The 15,461-nt window shown below is 30.9% G+C and overlaps 2 protein-coding genes across 3 annotated transcripts; one reads left to right on the top strand and one right to left on the bottom strand.

Moving 5' to 3' along the window:
• The first annotated feature begins 814 nt into the window (after nt 1–814).
• Nucleotides 815–3,212, top strand: LOC129307700 (probable metal-nicotianamine transporter YSL7). 2 transcript variants are annotated; one of them, XM_054948563.1, is made up of 5 exons: nt 815–878; nt 1,055–1,152; nt 1,264–1,398; nt 1,524–1,713; nt 1,801–3,212. In XM_054948563.1, exons 2-5 carry the CDS (start codon nt 1,058–1,060, stop codon nt 2,902–2,904), a joined length of 1,524 nt encoding a protein of 507 aa, XP_054804538.1. In that variant the 5' UTR covers nt 815–878; nt 1,055–1,057; the 3' UTR covers nt 2,905–3,212. The 2 variants fall into 2 exon arrangements, with proteins under 2 accessions (XP_054804538.1, XP_054804542.1); XM_054948567.1 differs by lacking the exon at nt 815–878 and adding an exon at nt 883–997.
• Nucleotides 2,791–8,013, bottom strand: LOC129307709 (DNA-binding protein RHL1-like). Its single transcript, XM_054948578.1, has 9 exons — nt 7,588–8,013; nt 6,996–7,106; nt 6,378–6,464; nt 6,030–6,235; nt 5,398–5,496; nt 5,015–5,234; nt 4,600–4,641; nt 4,369–4,442; nt 2,791–2,954 (listed from the first exon to the last, which is right to left on the bottom strand). Exons 1-8 carry the CDS (start codon nt 7,912–7,914, stop codon nt 4,407–4,409), a joined length of 1,128 nt encoding a protein of 375 aa, XP_054804553.1. The 5' UTR covers nt 7,915–8,013; the 3' UTR covers nt 2,791–2,954; nt 4,369–4,406.
• Nucleotides 8,014–15,461: the final 7,448 nt, after the last annotated feature.

Consider the following 15,461-nt stretch of genomic DNA (forward strand, 5'->3'; position numbering starts at 1 on the left):
AGTTTAAGATCATAAATATTCTTAAATTTATAATTTAAGAGTTAATTTACTATTTTAATTCTTTTCCTCATGTAATGCTCTTTTCTTCTTTGTTTGTCTCGGGTGAAACCTACGCCCCTTTTCCACTTCAACTGTCTTCGACAGCAATATTTTTTTAAAGTTTTACTAAAAAAGCTGTGAGGAATTAAGTTGGAAGAATAGATCAGGAATTTTATCACTTTTATTAACAATTTTTGCTGTATAAGATGACTCAGATGAATTTTGGATGACGGGAGCAAAAATGTAAAATGATGAAAAGATTAGGGACAAGTCAAAAGTTTAGGAAGGGAGTTGCACCAAATCATGTTTGAAGCCTGTTTGGATAATCTCTAGAATCAATTCTAGAACCCAAGGGCAGCATTGAGATCTCGGAGCATAATTAAGTGCTATGTGCCATCATGTTTCGAGAGTATCATAATTGATATTTAGTATACATGTAACTAAATTTACTTCAAGTTAATACATTGATTTATTTTTTACATAGGTTAATTTTATTAATATTTCATTATAAAAATGAATGTCCTTTATTGTAATTTTTGTATTCAAAATTGATTCTGAAAATATTTTCCAAACATTTTTAAATTATCAAAATCAATTTTAAAAAATATTATTCATACATCGTCACACTCTATTAATTAATTTTTTTCATATTCAATTTTTCTCAATTCAAATCCTTGAAGGACTTTCAAGCGAGTTAAAAACAAAAGATTAATTTTCCCTTTAAATTATTAACCCATCCTTCCTTATCTTCTCCTCCATCCTTGTCATCCCTGAAGCTCACATTGGAATCTGAACCCATCAATTTGCCCAGCTTCAGTTTGGTTTGCCTGCCCAAGCAGGTCTGTGATAACTCCAGAAACCTCTTCTCCGCTTATTGCTTTTCAATGTTTGTTGCAAGATTTACACATGCAGCTTGTAGACCTGGCCTGAATTGGGCGAAGGAAATTGGGTTAAAAAGGTGACGCTTTATGGCTTACAAATATTGCTAATTTTCATCCTTTACCTTTTATTGCAGATAATGATCGTTGACTTCAATTTGACATATCCAAGTGGCACTGCAGCTGCTCACCTAATCAACAGCTTTCATACTCCTCGAGGAGCCAAATTAGCCAAGTGTGCACTGTTTTTTTTTTAAAAAAAAAATAAGACTCTGAAATTTTATGTTTGACCGCCCGAAAAGTCACACATCCAAACTAATTCAATGTTTCTTTTCTGCTCCTCCAGGAAGCATGTGAGAGTGTTGGGTAAATTCTGCATTTTTAGTTTCTTATGGGGTTTCTTTCAATGGTTCTATGTAGCTTCTGATCACTGTGGATTTCAAGCCTTCCCTTCCCTGGGGCTCAAAGCTTACAAGCACCGGTATGTCCTCACATCTCCTTCATTGTTACTGATCACATACATTTAATTTGAGATTGACAAATATTAAAGTTCAGCACCATCTTAAACCATCAGAAGTGCTCATTCCAGCCGCTCCTCGTTTGCAGCTTTTACTTTGATTTCTCCACAATCTACATTGGAGTGGGAATGATTTGCCCACGTATCATTAATATATCAATGCTCTCAGGAGGAATTCTTTCTTGGGGACTAATGTGGCCTCTCATAGAAAACAAAAAGGGTGACTGGTATCCCGCAGACCTTGAAGTCAGCAGCATTCGAGGTCTTCAAGGTTACAAGGTAAGTCTCATGGTGTAAAGCATATAATTGCTGCTTATACCCTCTTGCCCCTCTGTTTACCTGCCATGTATTTTTCCTTGGTTTCAGATATTCATAACCATATCGATGATCCTGGGAGATGGTTCATATAACTTACTCAAAGTGCTAGGCCATGCCCTCTGTGCCACGTACCAAAAAATCCGAGGCAAACAAAAAGAGAATGTTCTTCCTGTTGCAGATCAGAATTCTTGTTCAAGTCCTAATCAATCTTCTGATTTCCAACGCCGCACCCAACTCTTTCTCAAAGATCAAATCCCCACATGGTGTGCAGTTGCAGGATACGTTTCAATTTCTGCTGTCTCTGTAGCCATTCTTCCATACATCTTTCACCAGCTAAAATGGTACCACATGCTGGTTATCTACCTTCTAGCTCCAACCTTATCATTCTGTAATGCTTATGGTTGTGGACTAACAGACTGGTCACTTGCATCCACCTATGGAAAGCTTGCCATATTTATAATTGGAGCATGGGCCGGAGCATCAAATGGTGGGGTTCTTGCGGTTCTAGAAGCCTGTGGAGTGATGATGAATATAGTCTCCACAGCCTCTGACCTCATGCAGGATTTCAAAACAGGGTACATGACCCTGGCTTCTCCACGCTCGATGTTTGTGAGCCAAATAATTGGCACAACAATGGGTTGTGTAATCTCTCCTTGTGTCTTTTGGGTGCTTTACAAAGCATTGGATGACATTGGGACTCCTAAAAGTGAATACCCCACTCCATATGCAATTTTGTACCGGAACATGGCCATCGAAGGTGCGGACGGCTTCTCAACTCTGCCAAAGAACTGTCTCCTGCTGTGTTGTGTATTCTTCGGCTCTGCCATTCTGATAAATTTGACTAAAGATTTAATGGGACACAGAGGGTGGTTCATGCCATCTCCAACTGCAATGGCCATACCTTTCTACATTGGGCCATTCTGTGCCATTGGCATGTGTGTAGGAAGTCTGATATTGTTCGTTTGGCAAAAGGTAAACAAGGCCAAAGCAGATGCTTTCGGGCCAGCAGTAGCTTCTGGTTTGATATGTGGGGACGGAATATGGACTCTGCCTGCTTCAATACTTGCTCTTGCTGGGATTAAGCCCCCAATCTGCATGAAGTTCTTGTCCAGGGCAACAAATGAAAGGGTTGATAAGTTTCTAGTTTCCTAGAAGCAAAGTTTGGCTTGGGATCAACATCTTATGCAACATTGTCTGTCAATCTGCAGGGCATCACCTTTCTTAATTATGAACTTTGAATTTAAAGATATTACAGGTACCAATATAGGTGAAGCAACTAAAACATGATGAATGAAACAATGTTATAAAGCAGATATATCAGAGCATATGTACACTAGTTTTAGGTTGCACTCTGTGATTTGGGGTTTCCAGAAGACTTTGATTTCAAATTTGCTTTCTCTAAACATGATATAAATGTCGATGAATATGATATTATTGCTGCGGATTAGCTTTTGCCTATCTTCTTCCACCAAGGGAAAATTGACAGTCACCAACTTCAATAATTTCCCAGTCAACAAAGTAAATTTCCATCAAAATCCCACCAAGGGATTTAATTTCAAAAAATACTAAAAGAATCTGAAATTACTGAAATAACTTTATGCACAAACCAATGAAAAAACCATTTTTTTATTTAAAAAAAAATCACCCATTGAACAACAAATTTTAACAAGTTATAGTTTAGATTTTGACAAGTTGTCATCTTTAGTAGTTGTTGGTCCTTTGACAGAAAGTCATAATTTGACCTTTAACAAGCTGTAATTCAAATCTTGACAAATTGTTTTTTAAAGTTAAGCATTTTCAAATTTTTGACTTGTCAAAATTTAAACTATAACTTGTTGATAGAAGGATGTTTTATTTAAATAAGCAAAGAGCATTTTCATCATCTTGCGCGTAAAGTTAATTTCATTTTAATCCTCTAATCACACAGATTAATTTCATATTCATCTGATCTTTCTTTGGAATTACAACTAGAGTGGGGACTAAATCGAGCTAAATTTTCTCAAGAGATCTCTCAACAAAAATTAAGTCATAAGAAATCGAGCTCAAATTCCACTAAATATGTAGCAGAAAAGAACGTGTCCTTTAAAAAAGGACTAAATCCCTCATTAATTCTTGTAATAACGACCAAGTGCCTCAATCAAAATGTAGTAAGTCTCTCAATCTTTAATTCTTGTAATATCGACCAAAGGAAACGTCAATGCTGCATTTGGATATATAGAGATTTAACTGTGAACTAATCTACTATTTAACTTTACAAAAAATTATGAATTTAAATTGGATCCAAATATAAATCCATATTTTATTATAATTCCTTCGTGAATTCAAATTCCTCCTACATTCTAATTATTTAAAATTTTAACTACTCTAATCCTCTCATCTCTTTCCATTTTCATTTCACAACTCCCTTTTCTATTATCTTTCAATTTAAAATTTGTTATATTATTTAAATAAAGAATTTTAAATAAATGTGAGAATTAAAATCTAAAATGTCTACCCAAATAGACCAATATAAACGTTACCTACAAGAAATTCATTCTATCTCCTGATTACAATGGCATATTTTCCCCCCATTATATTTATGAAGATAGAGCGAGGCATGTTCAGGAAAGTCATTACAGTTCAACCATTTTAACGAGGGAAGGGACATCACACTCTCAATGAGCCCAGTCTTCATCACTTCCATCAGTTTCCTATATAAAACAAATATAAATGCAATCAGTAAAATATCTGGTTAAGAATGTCGACTACTGCTGTAAATTATCAACTATGAAAAAATAGTTTTGTAGCCACTAGGGTGAATGTGTATGAGAGCTAGCATGCGAGATCTCAACAACAATCAATATTCACCTTTGAAGTACTCGAAAATTCTTCAATGTCATCATTGTCGGCCTACATTGTAATGTACAAGGTTAGCTTACTGGCTCAGAAAACCATCGCAAGAGGTTAGCTTTTTCCATTGGCAAAAAAGAAGTCAGTTATTTCCTTCAGATATTTAACACCCCCCCCCTTTTTTTTTGGGTCATCCGATATTTAAACCACTAAAACCTTAAAACATCATAGATCTTAGATGCCCCAGTGCGTACAATCTGAAAATCTTTAACTTAAATTTACCATAGCGTTGTTTTGTACTTAAAGATTCACTTAACGTTGACATGAAAATAGTAGAAATTCGTAAAAAAATGCAAGAGATGTGAACCGTCCTAACATTTTTTCTCACAGCTACTTTGCACTTGATATCCATGTTAATATTCTGCAAGCTTACCTGTTCCTCCACTTTCTTGAACAATGCGGGTATGGTAGCCGGAACAAGTGAACCGCGATTACGGAACAAGACTTCTATAGATGGAGTCATCAAAGAACATTGAAACAGTTTCTTGGACTTTGTTCCTGAAGCATACTTTCTATTCTTCTGGAGGAGTTGAGTTTCTCTTAAAGTGACATCATGATCAATATCAACTGCAAGAGCATATGGATTTTCTTTCTGTATCTACGAATTAAGGTTAATAACATAGAGGTGCACCAAAAACACAGAATGTGAGTATATTTCTGAAGTTCCAGGTAAGTTGGCAAGCAAAGACATCAATGCTCAAAATAAAATCCAAAAGAGAAAAATGTTAGAGAGCCATCAAATCAATTATAAGGATATTTAAACTATTATGATTATTCACAGCAGTTTTAGCTTTCACCGCTTTTTTGTGTACAGAAACATCAGGGCTGTCCAAACCAGAAGAAATTTCTGCAAATCTGAAGCGATAGAAAAAATGAATATGTGTTTCCGTCTCAGATGACAAATTTCAACTTAAGCCAGCCAGACCAGTTTAATCACTAAGAAGCCTCACTAAAAAAAGAAATAACATTGGTGTATTTTGATAGGTAAACTAGATCAATCACTTAATCAGCATATAAGACATATTTCCCCCAGTCCTATTTATAAAACACATTTCAGAAATAATTTTTGGTTCAAAATACAGAACATCTTGTAATAACTAAATGATTTTTAAAAAAATTTTACCTTTTCTTGATTAGCGCGAAGGTATTTAATGTAGTTACATTATTATTCAAAGTTGAAGGTAAAACTGAATGTACATCCTCCTTTTTTATGATATCAAAGGAAAAAAAAAAATAACTTTTCTTGATATGTGTGAAAGAGTTGAAGATGTCTTATAATAATAACCGAAGTGAGTAATGCCTTATTACCTCCAGAAATATAAATTTCTCTTAATTCATTGCAGGAAATCATCTCTTATCAGGTAAATTAATATAGAAAAGGCTAATACTTGTAAGCTTTTCCAGCGGTTCTATCCGAATGATGAACTGGAACCACCTCCATTGTATCTTTCAAGATGTTTTGTCTCTCTGACAGACCAGTTTCAGTAGGTGTTTCTTGTTTCTTTGCATGCTCCATCTTGATTTTGGCAGCACGTTGAATAACTACAGGTGCTGCACCAGCTCCACCTTTAAACTCAAAGTCAGTTTGCTGTCCCTGGAAGCAGCAAAAAAATAAAAAAGAAAAAAAGAAAATCAGGCCAAAAGGTCTTATTCCCATTATTCATTATTCCAAACGAGATAAACAAAAAGCTGGTTCTTACAAAGCCATGAAACGGTCATTGATCAACAATGTTTACCTCGTACAGTTCCTTTGGAAACTCAAGTCTGGTTTCTTCAGGGTTTTCATCTTTCCTCCCAATCCACCATGCATCTGAAAATACAATCTGAAATCTAGATACTGTGAATAACGGACATGGGTGTGAAGAGGTTGCATGGAATGATAGCGCGTCATTTTTAGTTTAGGAACAATAAGTCAAAAGAGGATGGGGGAAAGAAAAAATGCATAGTTATTAAACCTATATGTACCAAAAGGTACAAGAATAAAAGCTGCAATTGGGATACATATCACAAAATTGACAAAAATAATGTCTTTCTGATTTGGTAGGGAAAAGATATCAGCGATCAGACTCTCAAAAGCATTCCTAATTACTACATTCATGAACCCTTGCCGAGATGGGTGTTGGGGAGGGATAACTGCAAATTGCAGAAGATGCAATCTGGCGACTAATGGTTGCAAGCATAAATCATGTCTACAGCAGCAGGTTTACAACCTTTTTTTCATGTTGAATCCAAATCAGAATGCTCAGCTTGTTTTGATTAACTTCCGTAATCAGAGCTCATAGAGTTAATAGTGACACATGCACAGAAAGAGCCGTGAAGAAGAAACAAGCGTATAGGAAGGGAAATAAGCCAACCATATTGTCAAAATAATCCTCGCACATTGCGTTCTTTCCATCTCTAGAAAACTGCAAAGTTAGATATCTGTTCTTTGGATATAAGATGGTTCCAAATAACTTCATTTGGCCCTGAAAAAATGTAAATGCGCATCAGATCAGATGATCCACTGTAATAATAAAAATAAAAAAAAATCAAAAATTCGCACTTCTCAGATTTATAGAGTGCTCAAGATGCTCCAAAATTATAAAAAAAATATAATCAATGAAAAACATATATCTTCTTTTACACTCTGGTTTCCATCTAACATCACCGAGACTTAGACCAACCAAAAAAGCTTATAGGAACATGCACAAATCAATCGACGGCCATCTTAACATGCGCTTGAAAATAAGAAAGCAGGTGCGTTCATACTGTAAACTTGCAACGATAATAGTGATTCAAATTTAAGGATGAGACAATTGGCAGTCCAGTTAATGTCCATGTTACGACTTCCGCTTTCATAATCATACCCCAACCTTGACATAATTCTCATGACGCTTGGGAACCAAAAACACAGCAAATAAATTAACTGAAACTTCAAAATGCGTTGAAGGAAAAAGCTGAAAAAACCTGAGGGAAATCGACGTAGAGAACGGGGTTTTTTTTTTCCAAATCCTTGAGGTCACCGATCTTGCCGCCGCGGCCGATGGGAGCAATGTGACCTGGAAATGAGAAGAGGAACTTGTTCCTTCGCTGGAATTTCTTGACAATGTCTTTGCCGGGATGCTTAAGCACAGTGTTTGAAGGATTGAGACGAAGAGAGGCATTGGCTGGGGTTCCAGAAAGTATTCCATTAGAGAAGGCCAATCCTTTGAGCCTCAAGCGCTCTGCAGCTTCTGGATTTGGTATTGGCTCCTTGCATACTTCACCCTTCTTCTTCCCGCGCCCGATTGCCATTTCTTGTTTCCTGAATTTGCAGAAGAAGTCTCCGGTTCTGGGATCTCAACGATGAAAGGCACTCTCTCTTCTCTTTGCTGCTGAAAGGCGGGAAACGGCTTTTTTTGGTTGACGGAGAAAACTAACTAGATGAAATAGTCCCGAGTCAACTATTTATTAAAAAAAAAAAAATTTAGATGCTACTTAGGTATTGATTAAGCTTCATTTTTATTTTTAAATTATTTTGATTTCTGAGAAGTACCAACAGTCATCACAGCAATTTTATCTCTAAAATATTTTTTAATATCTTTACCCTTGATGTTAAATATATCAACATTCACTATTAAAAATACTGATTGCGACTTAAAATTTCACTAAAAATACTATATGTCATGTTAAGTGAATCCAAGCTAAAGTGTACTTTTTTTATTGAATTACTTTCAAGAAACACCTAATAAACTAAACTATTTGTGTCATAACAATTTTAACTTTAAAATAATTAAAACGTAATAAAAGTACATCTTAAATTAAATCTACTTGATATAATAGGCAACATTTTTAGTCAAACTTAAATATAGCCAACTTTTTATCGATCAATGTTGGATATTTAATGCTAAAGGCAAATGAGCTATATTTAATTATTTTAAAAACAAAATTGCTATAACAAATAACGTAGAACACTTGGTGCTTCACGTAGAACAGTTTAAAAATAAAAATATACTTTCACCCTTCACCCTTCACCTTTTATGTATTTATCAAAATTAAAATATAATTATATTTTAAACAACTAGTTTAGATTTTTTTATTTAAAATATAAAAGTTAATTCATTGGGAAAAATTTAAGAATTATATTTTTATTTGATTAATAAATATTTATCATCATCATATTACATAAACTATATAAATAGTAAATATAATATATATATATATATATATAAAGAAAATCATTGCAATAATTAGAGATTATTAATTTTGAATACATAGGACAAATAACGTACCCAAGATGTAACTTACTTTTAAAAGTTCAGGTAAATTGTAATAACTATATCTATGAAAAAGTTATTTCTATAAATATAAAAATATATTTAAATAAATAAAATCATTGCAATAATTAGATATCCTGAATTTTGAATGCATAGGACAAATAATGTAGATCACAAGTAATTAAGATGTAACTTATTTTTAAAAGTTAAGGTAGATTGTAATAACTATATTTATGAATAAAGTTATTTTTATAAATATAAAAATATATTTAAATAAAAAATTACTGTAATGATTAGAGATCTCAATTCTGAATACACAGAACAATTAATGTAGATTACAAGTAATTAAAAATGTAACTTATTTTTAGAAGTTCACGTAAATTGTAATAATTATATTTATGAATAAGTTTATTTCTATAATTTAAATGTATAAAAAAATATAATATTTGGCCACTTAAATCGCAACATAGATTGTGGTACAAAAAAACCATAACAACCACACAAGAAAATGTAAGTTTCATCAAATATAAGTTTGATCATTATCCTGACTCTTCTACTAGTTGGAGGAAGTGTTGATGTCCTAGTGAGAATGAGAAAAAACAAAGCCATCTTGAATACAGCCAACACAATATGGATCAATAAGCCTTTGCTCATATCAGTAATTGACAAAAAAAGATAATAATTAGAAATTATATCCGTTTGAATAATATGCTACTCCCTCTATCCAAAAATATTAAGCATTTTTTGAGGAATTGAATGTTCAAAAATGTAAGGCATTTTTAATCTTTCGATGTGTAATCATTATCTTTTTTCAAAAGTACCCCTATTAATAATGACTTTATGTTTATTTTAGGGTGTTTAATAGGGATAAATATGAAAAGATAGAATTAGTTGGAAAGTAGGTAACTACTTTATTGGAGGTGAGATTTGGTTAAAAATACCTTACATTTTTTAACGGAGAGAGTATAAATTAAAAAAGAATAATACCATGAAATTTATATGTAAAAGTTCATAAAATACCATCAACAAGCATATTTACAATTATCATGCAAAAAATTAAAAGGTATAATCAACTTGTAAGTTGCAAATGCAAATTGACTAACAAGCTAAGTGACAATGCCTTTTGTGATGTTGAAGTATTCATTCTAAAAAAAAATACAGATAATTTATTTAAAAAGAATATAAGCATTGATAATCATCAAAAAGTTCAAGTCATTAAATATGTGGTGTGAAACAGGCTCTGATATCAATTGATCTGAAATAGGCTATTGCAAGTATCCTAAAAGGATTGAAGGTTTTTCTCCCCATGACCTACTCAAAAACAAAGCCATTCATTACGGATGCTATTATGCTAGGAGTAAGAGTAAGCACACCTTGTCAAACTAGGAAGTCATTACATAATTGACAGCCCAAAATACTCCATAAACCATTATAATTTCTACCACTTTGTAATGATAATGATAATTCATTATGGTAAATCGTAGTATAGCAAGACCATTATAGCTGGATAAGAGTATATAAGTAATAAGTTACATCAAATATAAGTCTGATGATTGTTTTAAGTCTTCTACAAGTTGAAAATGTCGGTGCTCTAGTGAGGATGAGAAGGTACAAGGACATCTTGAGTACAGTCGACAAAACAAAGATCACTAAGCTATTTCTTATATTGGTAATTGAAAAAAAAAAGATAATAATTATAAAATGTATTCGTGTGAATGACATGCTATAACTTTAAAAATAATAATACCATAAAACTTACGTGTAAAAATTCATAAAACATCATCTACAACCATGTTCACAACTATTGCCCAAAATATTACAAAGTATAGTCAACTTGTATGTTGTAAGTGGAAATTGACTAACAAGTGAAAATTTCTTTTGTAATGTTGAAGTATTAAATCTTTAAAAATATAAAATAATTTCTTTAAAAAGGATATTTGAGCTTTGATAATATTCAACTAACTCCAAGTTATGAAATGTGTAGTGTGAAACAAGTACTGATACCAAGCTCTTATATCAATTGATGTAAAACGAACTTTGAAACCAGGTTTTAATTCCAACTTATGTAAAATGGAAAGAAAAATGGGATACCGTAAGTATTCTAAAATTGTTGGAGATTTTTCTCCTCATGACTTGCTCAAAAAACAATATATGTTGATTATAACTTTTTATCATAGATGTAGCAAAACCATAATAGCCACATCAGAATATATAAGTTGCTTCAAATGTGAGTCTAATTATTCTTCTAATTCTTTTACTAGTTAGAAGTGTCGATGCACTAGTGAGAATGAGAACGTACCTATCTTGATTATAATTAACAAAGCATAGATCGATAAGTCTTTACTTCTATTGGTAATTAAGAAAAAAATATAATCATTAAAAAATATATTTGTGTCAATAATATGCTATAAATTTAAAAAGTAATCCCATGAAATTTGTGTGCCAAAATTTATAAAATACCATTGATAATTATTTTTAAAAATATCATAAAAAATATTACAAGCTATGGTTAACTTGTAAATTGCAAGTGTGAATTGACTAACAAGTATCAACTCTCTTTGTGATGTTGAAGTGTTCAATTTTAATAAAAATGTAAAATAATTTCTTTAAGAAGGATATGAGCTTTGATAATTTTCAAGAAGTTCAAGTCATTGAATTTGTGATGTAAAATGGGTTTTGATACCAAGCTATAATATCAATTAATGTGAAACAGACTTTGATATCAATTGACATACAATAGACTATCATAAGTATCCTAAAATAATTGAATATTTTTCTTCTCGTGATTAACTCAAAAGCATAGCCCTTCATCACTAATGTTGTTATTGCTAAGTGTAGATACCATATTGTCAAAGTAGGGTATCATAGCATTATTAATGACCCGAAATGCTACAAAAATCATCATAATTTTTGCTACTCGGTAATAATAGTGATAATTTGTTACCATAGATTGTGGTGTGATAAAACTATAATAACTACATAAGGACATATAAGTTGCATCAAATATGAGTTTGATGATTGTTTTGATTCTTCTACTAGTTGGAGGTGTCGGTGCCTTAGTAAGAATGAGAAGGTACAAGGCCATCTCAAATATAGTCAATAGAACATAGATTAATAAGCCTTTACTTATATTAATTATTAAGAAAAAATATAATAATTAAAAAATGTATTCGTGTGAATGATTTGTTATAAATTTTAAAAAATAATACCACAAAATTTGTGTGCAAAAATTCATAAAACATTGTCAACAATTATATTTACAACCATTATTCAAAATCTTACAAGGTATGATCAATTTGTAAGTTACAAGTGCAAATTGACGAACGAGTGACAACTTCTTTTGTGATAATGAAGTATTTAATTTAAAAAAAAATAAAATAATCTATCTAAAAATTATATCTGAGCTTTGATAATATTCAAGAAATACTAGTCATTAAATGTGCAATGTAAAACAAGCATGATACCAAGCTCTTATACCAATTGATGTGAAATGAGAAAGGAAAATATATGTGCTTGACACAAATAGGCTCAACTTTCCCAATGCTTGAACTCTGAGAGACCACAGAGGGGAGATGCAATGACTCCTACTCCTCTGGCTGCTACAAGGAAGAACAAATTTCAGAGTGGAAGGAGAAGAGCTACCAGAGAAGTTTCTTTTTGAGAAGGTATACTAATATGGCAATTCTATTCTCAACCATTTGTTCTTTTTTTGATCCTCTTCCTCCACATTTGCCAACTTTGTCAACCAATTCAATGGGGTCAACACACTTTCTCCTACAAAATTATATTGATAACTAAACATACCTTCCCCAAACACTTCATGAGAAATTAATACAACTAATATTTTCTAGAAATGTACAAGTTCTTTAATATTGCCCCTATCCTTACAGGGTGCCAACTCATAATTCATCTTTCTCATCCAATCATTATTCATCATCTACAACTCTCCAATACAGTTCATAGCCTTGCAAAAGAAGGCCACGACCTAATGTAAAATATTATCCAAATTTTTATTAGTTCCCCAACAATAGTTTTCCACAACTCCATAACAAAATAAATATTAATAGTATAACCTTATCTATTGACTTCCAACAAGCTATCATAAGTATTTTAAAATGGTTTAAGATTTTTCTCCCTATGATTTACTTGAAAAAAATACCTATTCATCATAAATGCCATTTGTGCTAAATGTATGTCAAACTAAGGCGATGTTGCACCATTGATAGTTTAAAATGCTCCATAAACCATTATAATATTTGCCACTTGGTAATGATATTTATTATTTTACTATAGATTGTGGTGTAACAAGACCATAATAGCTACATAAAAGTATATAAGTTGTATCAAATGTGAGTTTAATGATTGTTCTGATTCTTCTACTAGTTAGAGGTTGTGTTAGTGCCCTTGTGAGGATCAAAAAGAACAAAGTCATTTCAAGTATAGCCAACATAGTATAGATCAATGAGCCCTTACTTATATTGATAATTGAGGAATAAAAAAAGTTAATAATTAAAAAATGTATTCATTTGAAAGTTATGCTATAAATTTGACCATAAAATTTAATTGGATAAAAATTTTAAAATATATATTAAAGGTGACATTTCTATATAAAAAAATCAATTCAAAGAATTAAATGTTTCCTTAAATTTCAAATTCCTTGAAATTATAATTATTAAAGAGAACTGATATTTTAAATAAAAGTAGAATGATTTAACAAATGTATGTGTGTTTGTGCAGGTGCATTAGAAGAAATTTCTATCAATGCAATTATGAATAAAGATGAGCATTGTCAGAGTTGTGTGTATCTCACGCGTTGATATAAAAAGAAAACATACATGAGTAAGTATAATAGGAACTAGTAGTAATAGATGAATTCGATTTCAATATTCATCCTAAGATTAGCACTGTCGTGCGTAGTATGAGCAAACTACAACATCGTTTTATGAGTTTTTTTCATTCTTTTTTCCTTCTAAAATCAAAATATTATTCTAATAATAAATAAACATTATAAAGTTATTTTTATTATATTAATAAATAAATTTAATTTGTTGAATTTTGACCTCAACAATTCATATATAAAATTTGACAAGAATAGTTTAGAACTACACTGAAAAGCTAGAAAAAAAATTACTGAGCAATTTAAAGCATGGATTAAGTCTAACAAAATGAGCTGGCTGCTCTTAATGTGGCAAACAATGTTTGAATTCTTGTTAAAAGTGTTTTCTATATTTAGTATTTAATCGTGTTTAGAAAAAAAATTATTTTTAATAAATGGACACTTGTGCACCATCAATAAAATTTAAAAAATATTTTATAAAATATTTTTAACTATAATGTTAATTTTTTCAATATAGTTATGAAATGTTCAGGTTAAATTTATATTTGAACTATTCAATTTAAATTTCAAAATTTAAATTTATTTATTTAATATAATAATAATAATTTTATAATATTTATTTTTTATTATTATAATAATTGGTTTTAGAAAGGAAAAAAAGAAACAAAAAAAATGTGGAACAACATCACATTATCACTGAGCACCATAAAACCATAACAAATAAGTACCCTTAAAAAACATAGTAAAAATAGGTATAGGAGATATTAGAAAGATATTGTCAAACCTTTTTAAATATTGAATTACCTAATAGTTCATACTACAATTTTCTTTTGTCCACTTATAATAACTAAAGGTAGATAACTATTTGTATAAAAAGTAAAAAGGTTTTAAATTCTAAGATAAGGATTAATCTAGTCTGTTCATAAATTTCATTTTATCACTCACTGACTTATTCCCCAAGTCTTCTTATCATCTTTATTTTATTACTCGCTAACTTACTTCCTCCATTTTCATGCACAAGAGAAATAACTATATTATATAATTTAAAAAAATTGGTTAACTATTTTTGTTACCAACAAAAAATTTTGATTAACTATAATAATTGTATTTATAAATTAAAAAAATTAGACTCAAATACTCTTGTATTTAATCAAAATAAGGCTACATTAATGGTTTCTTGTAAATAAAATTATGAGTTTATAAGAGACAATTTATAAAAATTACAATAAATACTTATTAATTTATGTGATTTTGTTTATAGAAACACAAAACAACATATCTTCGGATCATTCTTATCTTACCACTTAGTAATTTATTCCCTAAACCAGCTTGTTTTTGTAAAATTTTACCCCATCACTTACCATCTTGTTCCCTAAACTAACATGCCTTCTAATCAACTCTATAAATGTTACCTTATAACTTATTGTAAGTCTTATAAATTTCTTATGTCCTAATCCACTTCTTATCTTATTTAATTAATATATTTATTATCGGTTTCTCAGATTAAAAATAAGTAAATTTATAAGATGTGATATATTACACTCCATAATTAATATATATATATATATATATAATTACTATATTTTAAAATTATTACATATCTGTTACTCAGATTAAAAATAAATAAATTTATAAGATGTGATATATTACACTCTATAATTAATATATATATAATTATTATTGTTGGAAGTTACTATGTGTTTCAAGTCAAGTAATGAACTTCAGGTCAAAAGAAAAAGTCAACTAGT

Source organism: Prosopis cineraria, unplaced genomic scaffold, assembly GCF_029017545.1.
Source record: "Prosopis cineraria cultivar Desert tree isolate PC_DT_omini unplaced genomic scaffold, ASM2901754v1 PC1, whole genome shotgun sequence".
Classification (NCBI taxonomy): Eukaryota; Viridiplantae; Streptophyta; class Magnoliopsida; order Fabales; family Fabaceae; genus Prosopis; species Prosopis cineraria.

Excerpts from the sequence above, each read along its gene's own strand:
- LOC129307700 (XM_054948563.1), top strand. The coding sequence starts at position 1,058 with ATGATCGTTGACTTCAATTTGACATATCCAAGTGGCACTGCAGCTGCT. Across the intron at positions 1,153-1,263 it reads CGAGGAGCCAAATTAGCCAA|GAAGCATGTGAGAGTGTTGG; the intron begins GTGTGCACTGTT and ends CTGCTCCTCCAG. Across the intron at positions 1,714-1,800 it reads GAGGTCTTCAAGGTTACAAG|ATATTCATAACCATATCGAT; the intron begins GTAAGTCTCATG and ends CCTTGGTTTCAG.
- LOC129307709 (XM_054948578.1), bottom strand. The coding sequence starts at position 7,914 with ATGGCAATCGGGCGCGGGAAGAAGAAGGGTGAAGTATGCAAGGAGCCA. Across the intron at positions 6,236-6,377 it reads TTCCAAAGGAACTGTACGAG|GGACAGCAAACTGACTTTGA; the intron begins GTAAACATTGTT and ends TGCTGCTTCCAG. Across the intron at positions 5,235-5,397 it reads AATAATCATAATAGTTTAAA|GAAAGAAAATCCATATGCTC; the intron begins TATCCTTATAAT and ends TTCGTAGATACA.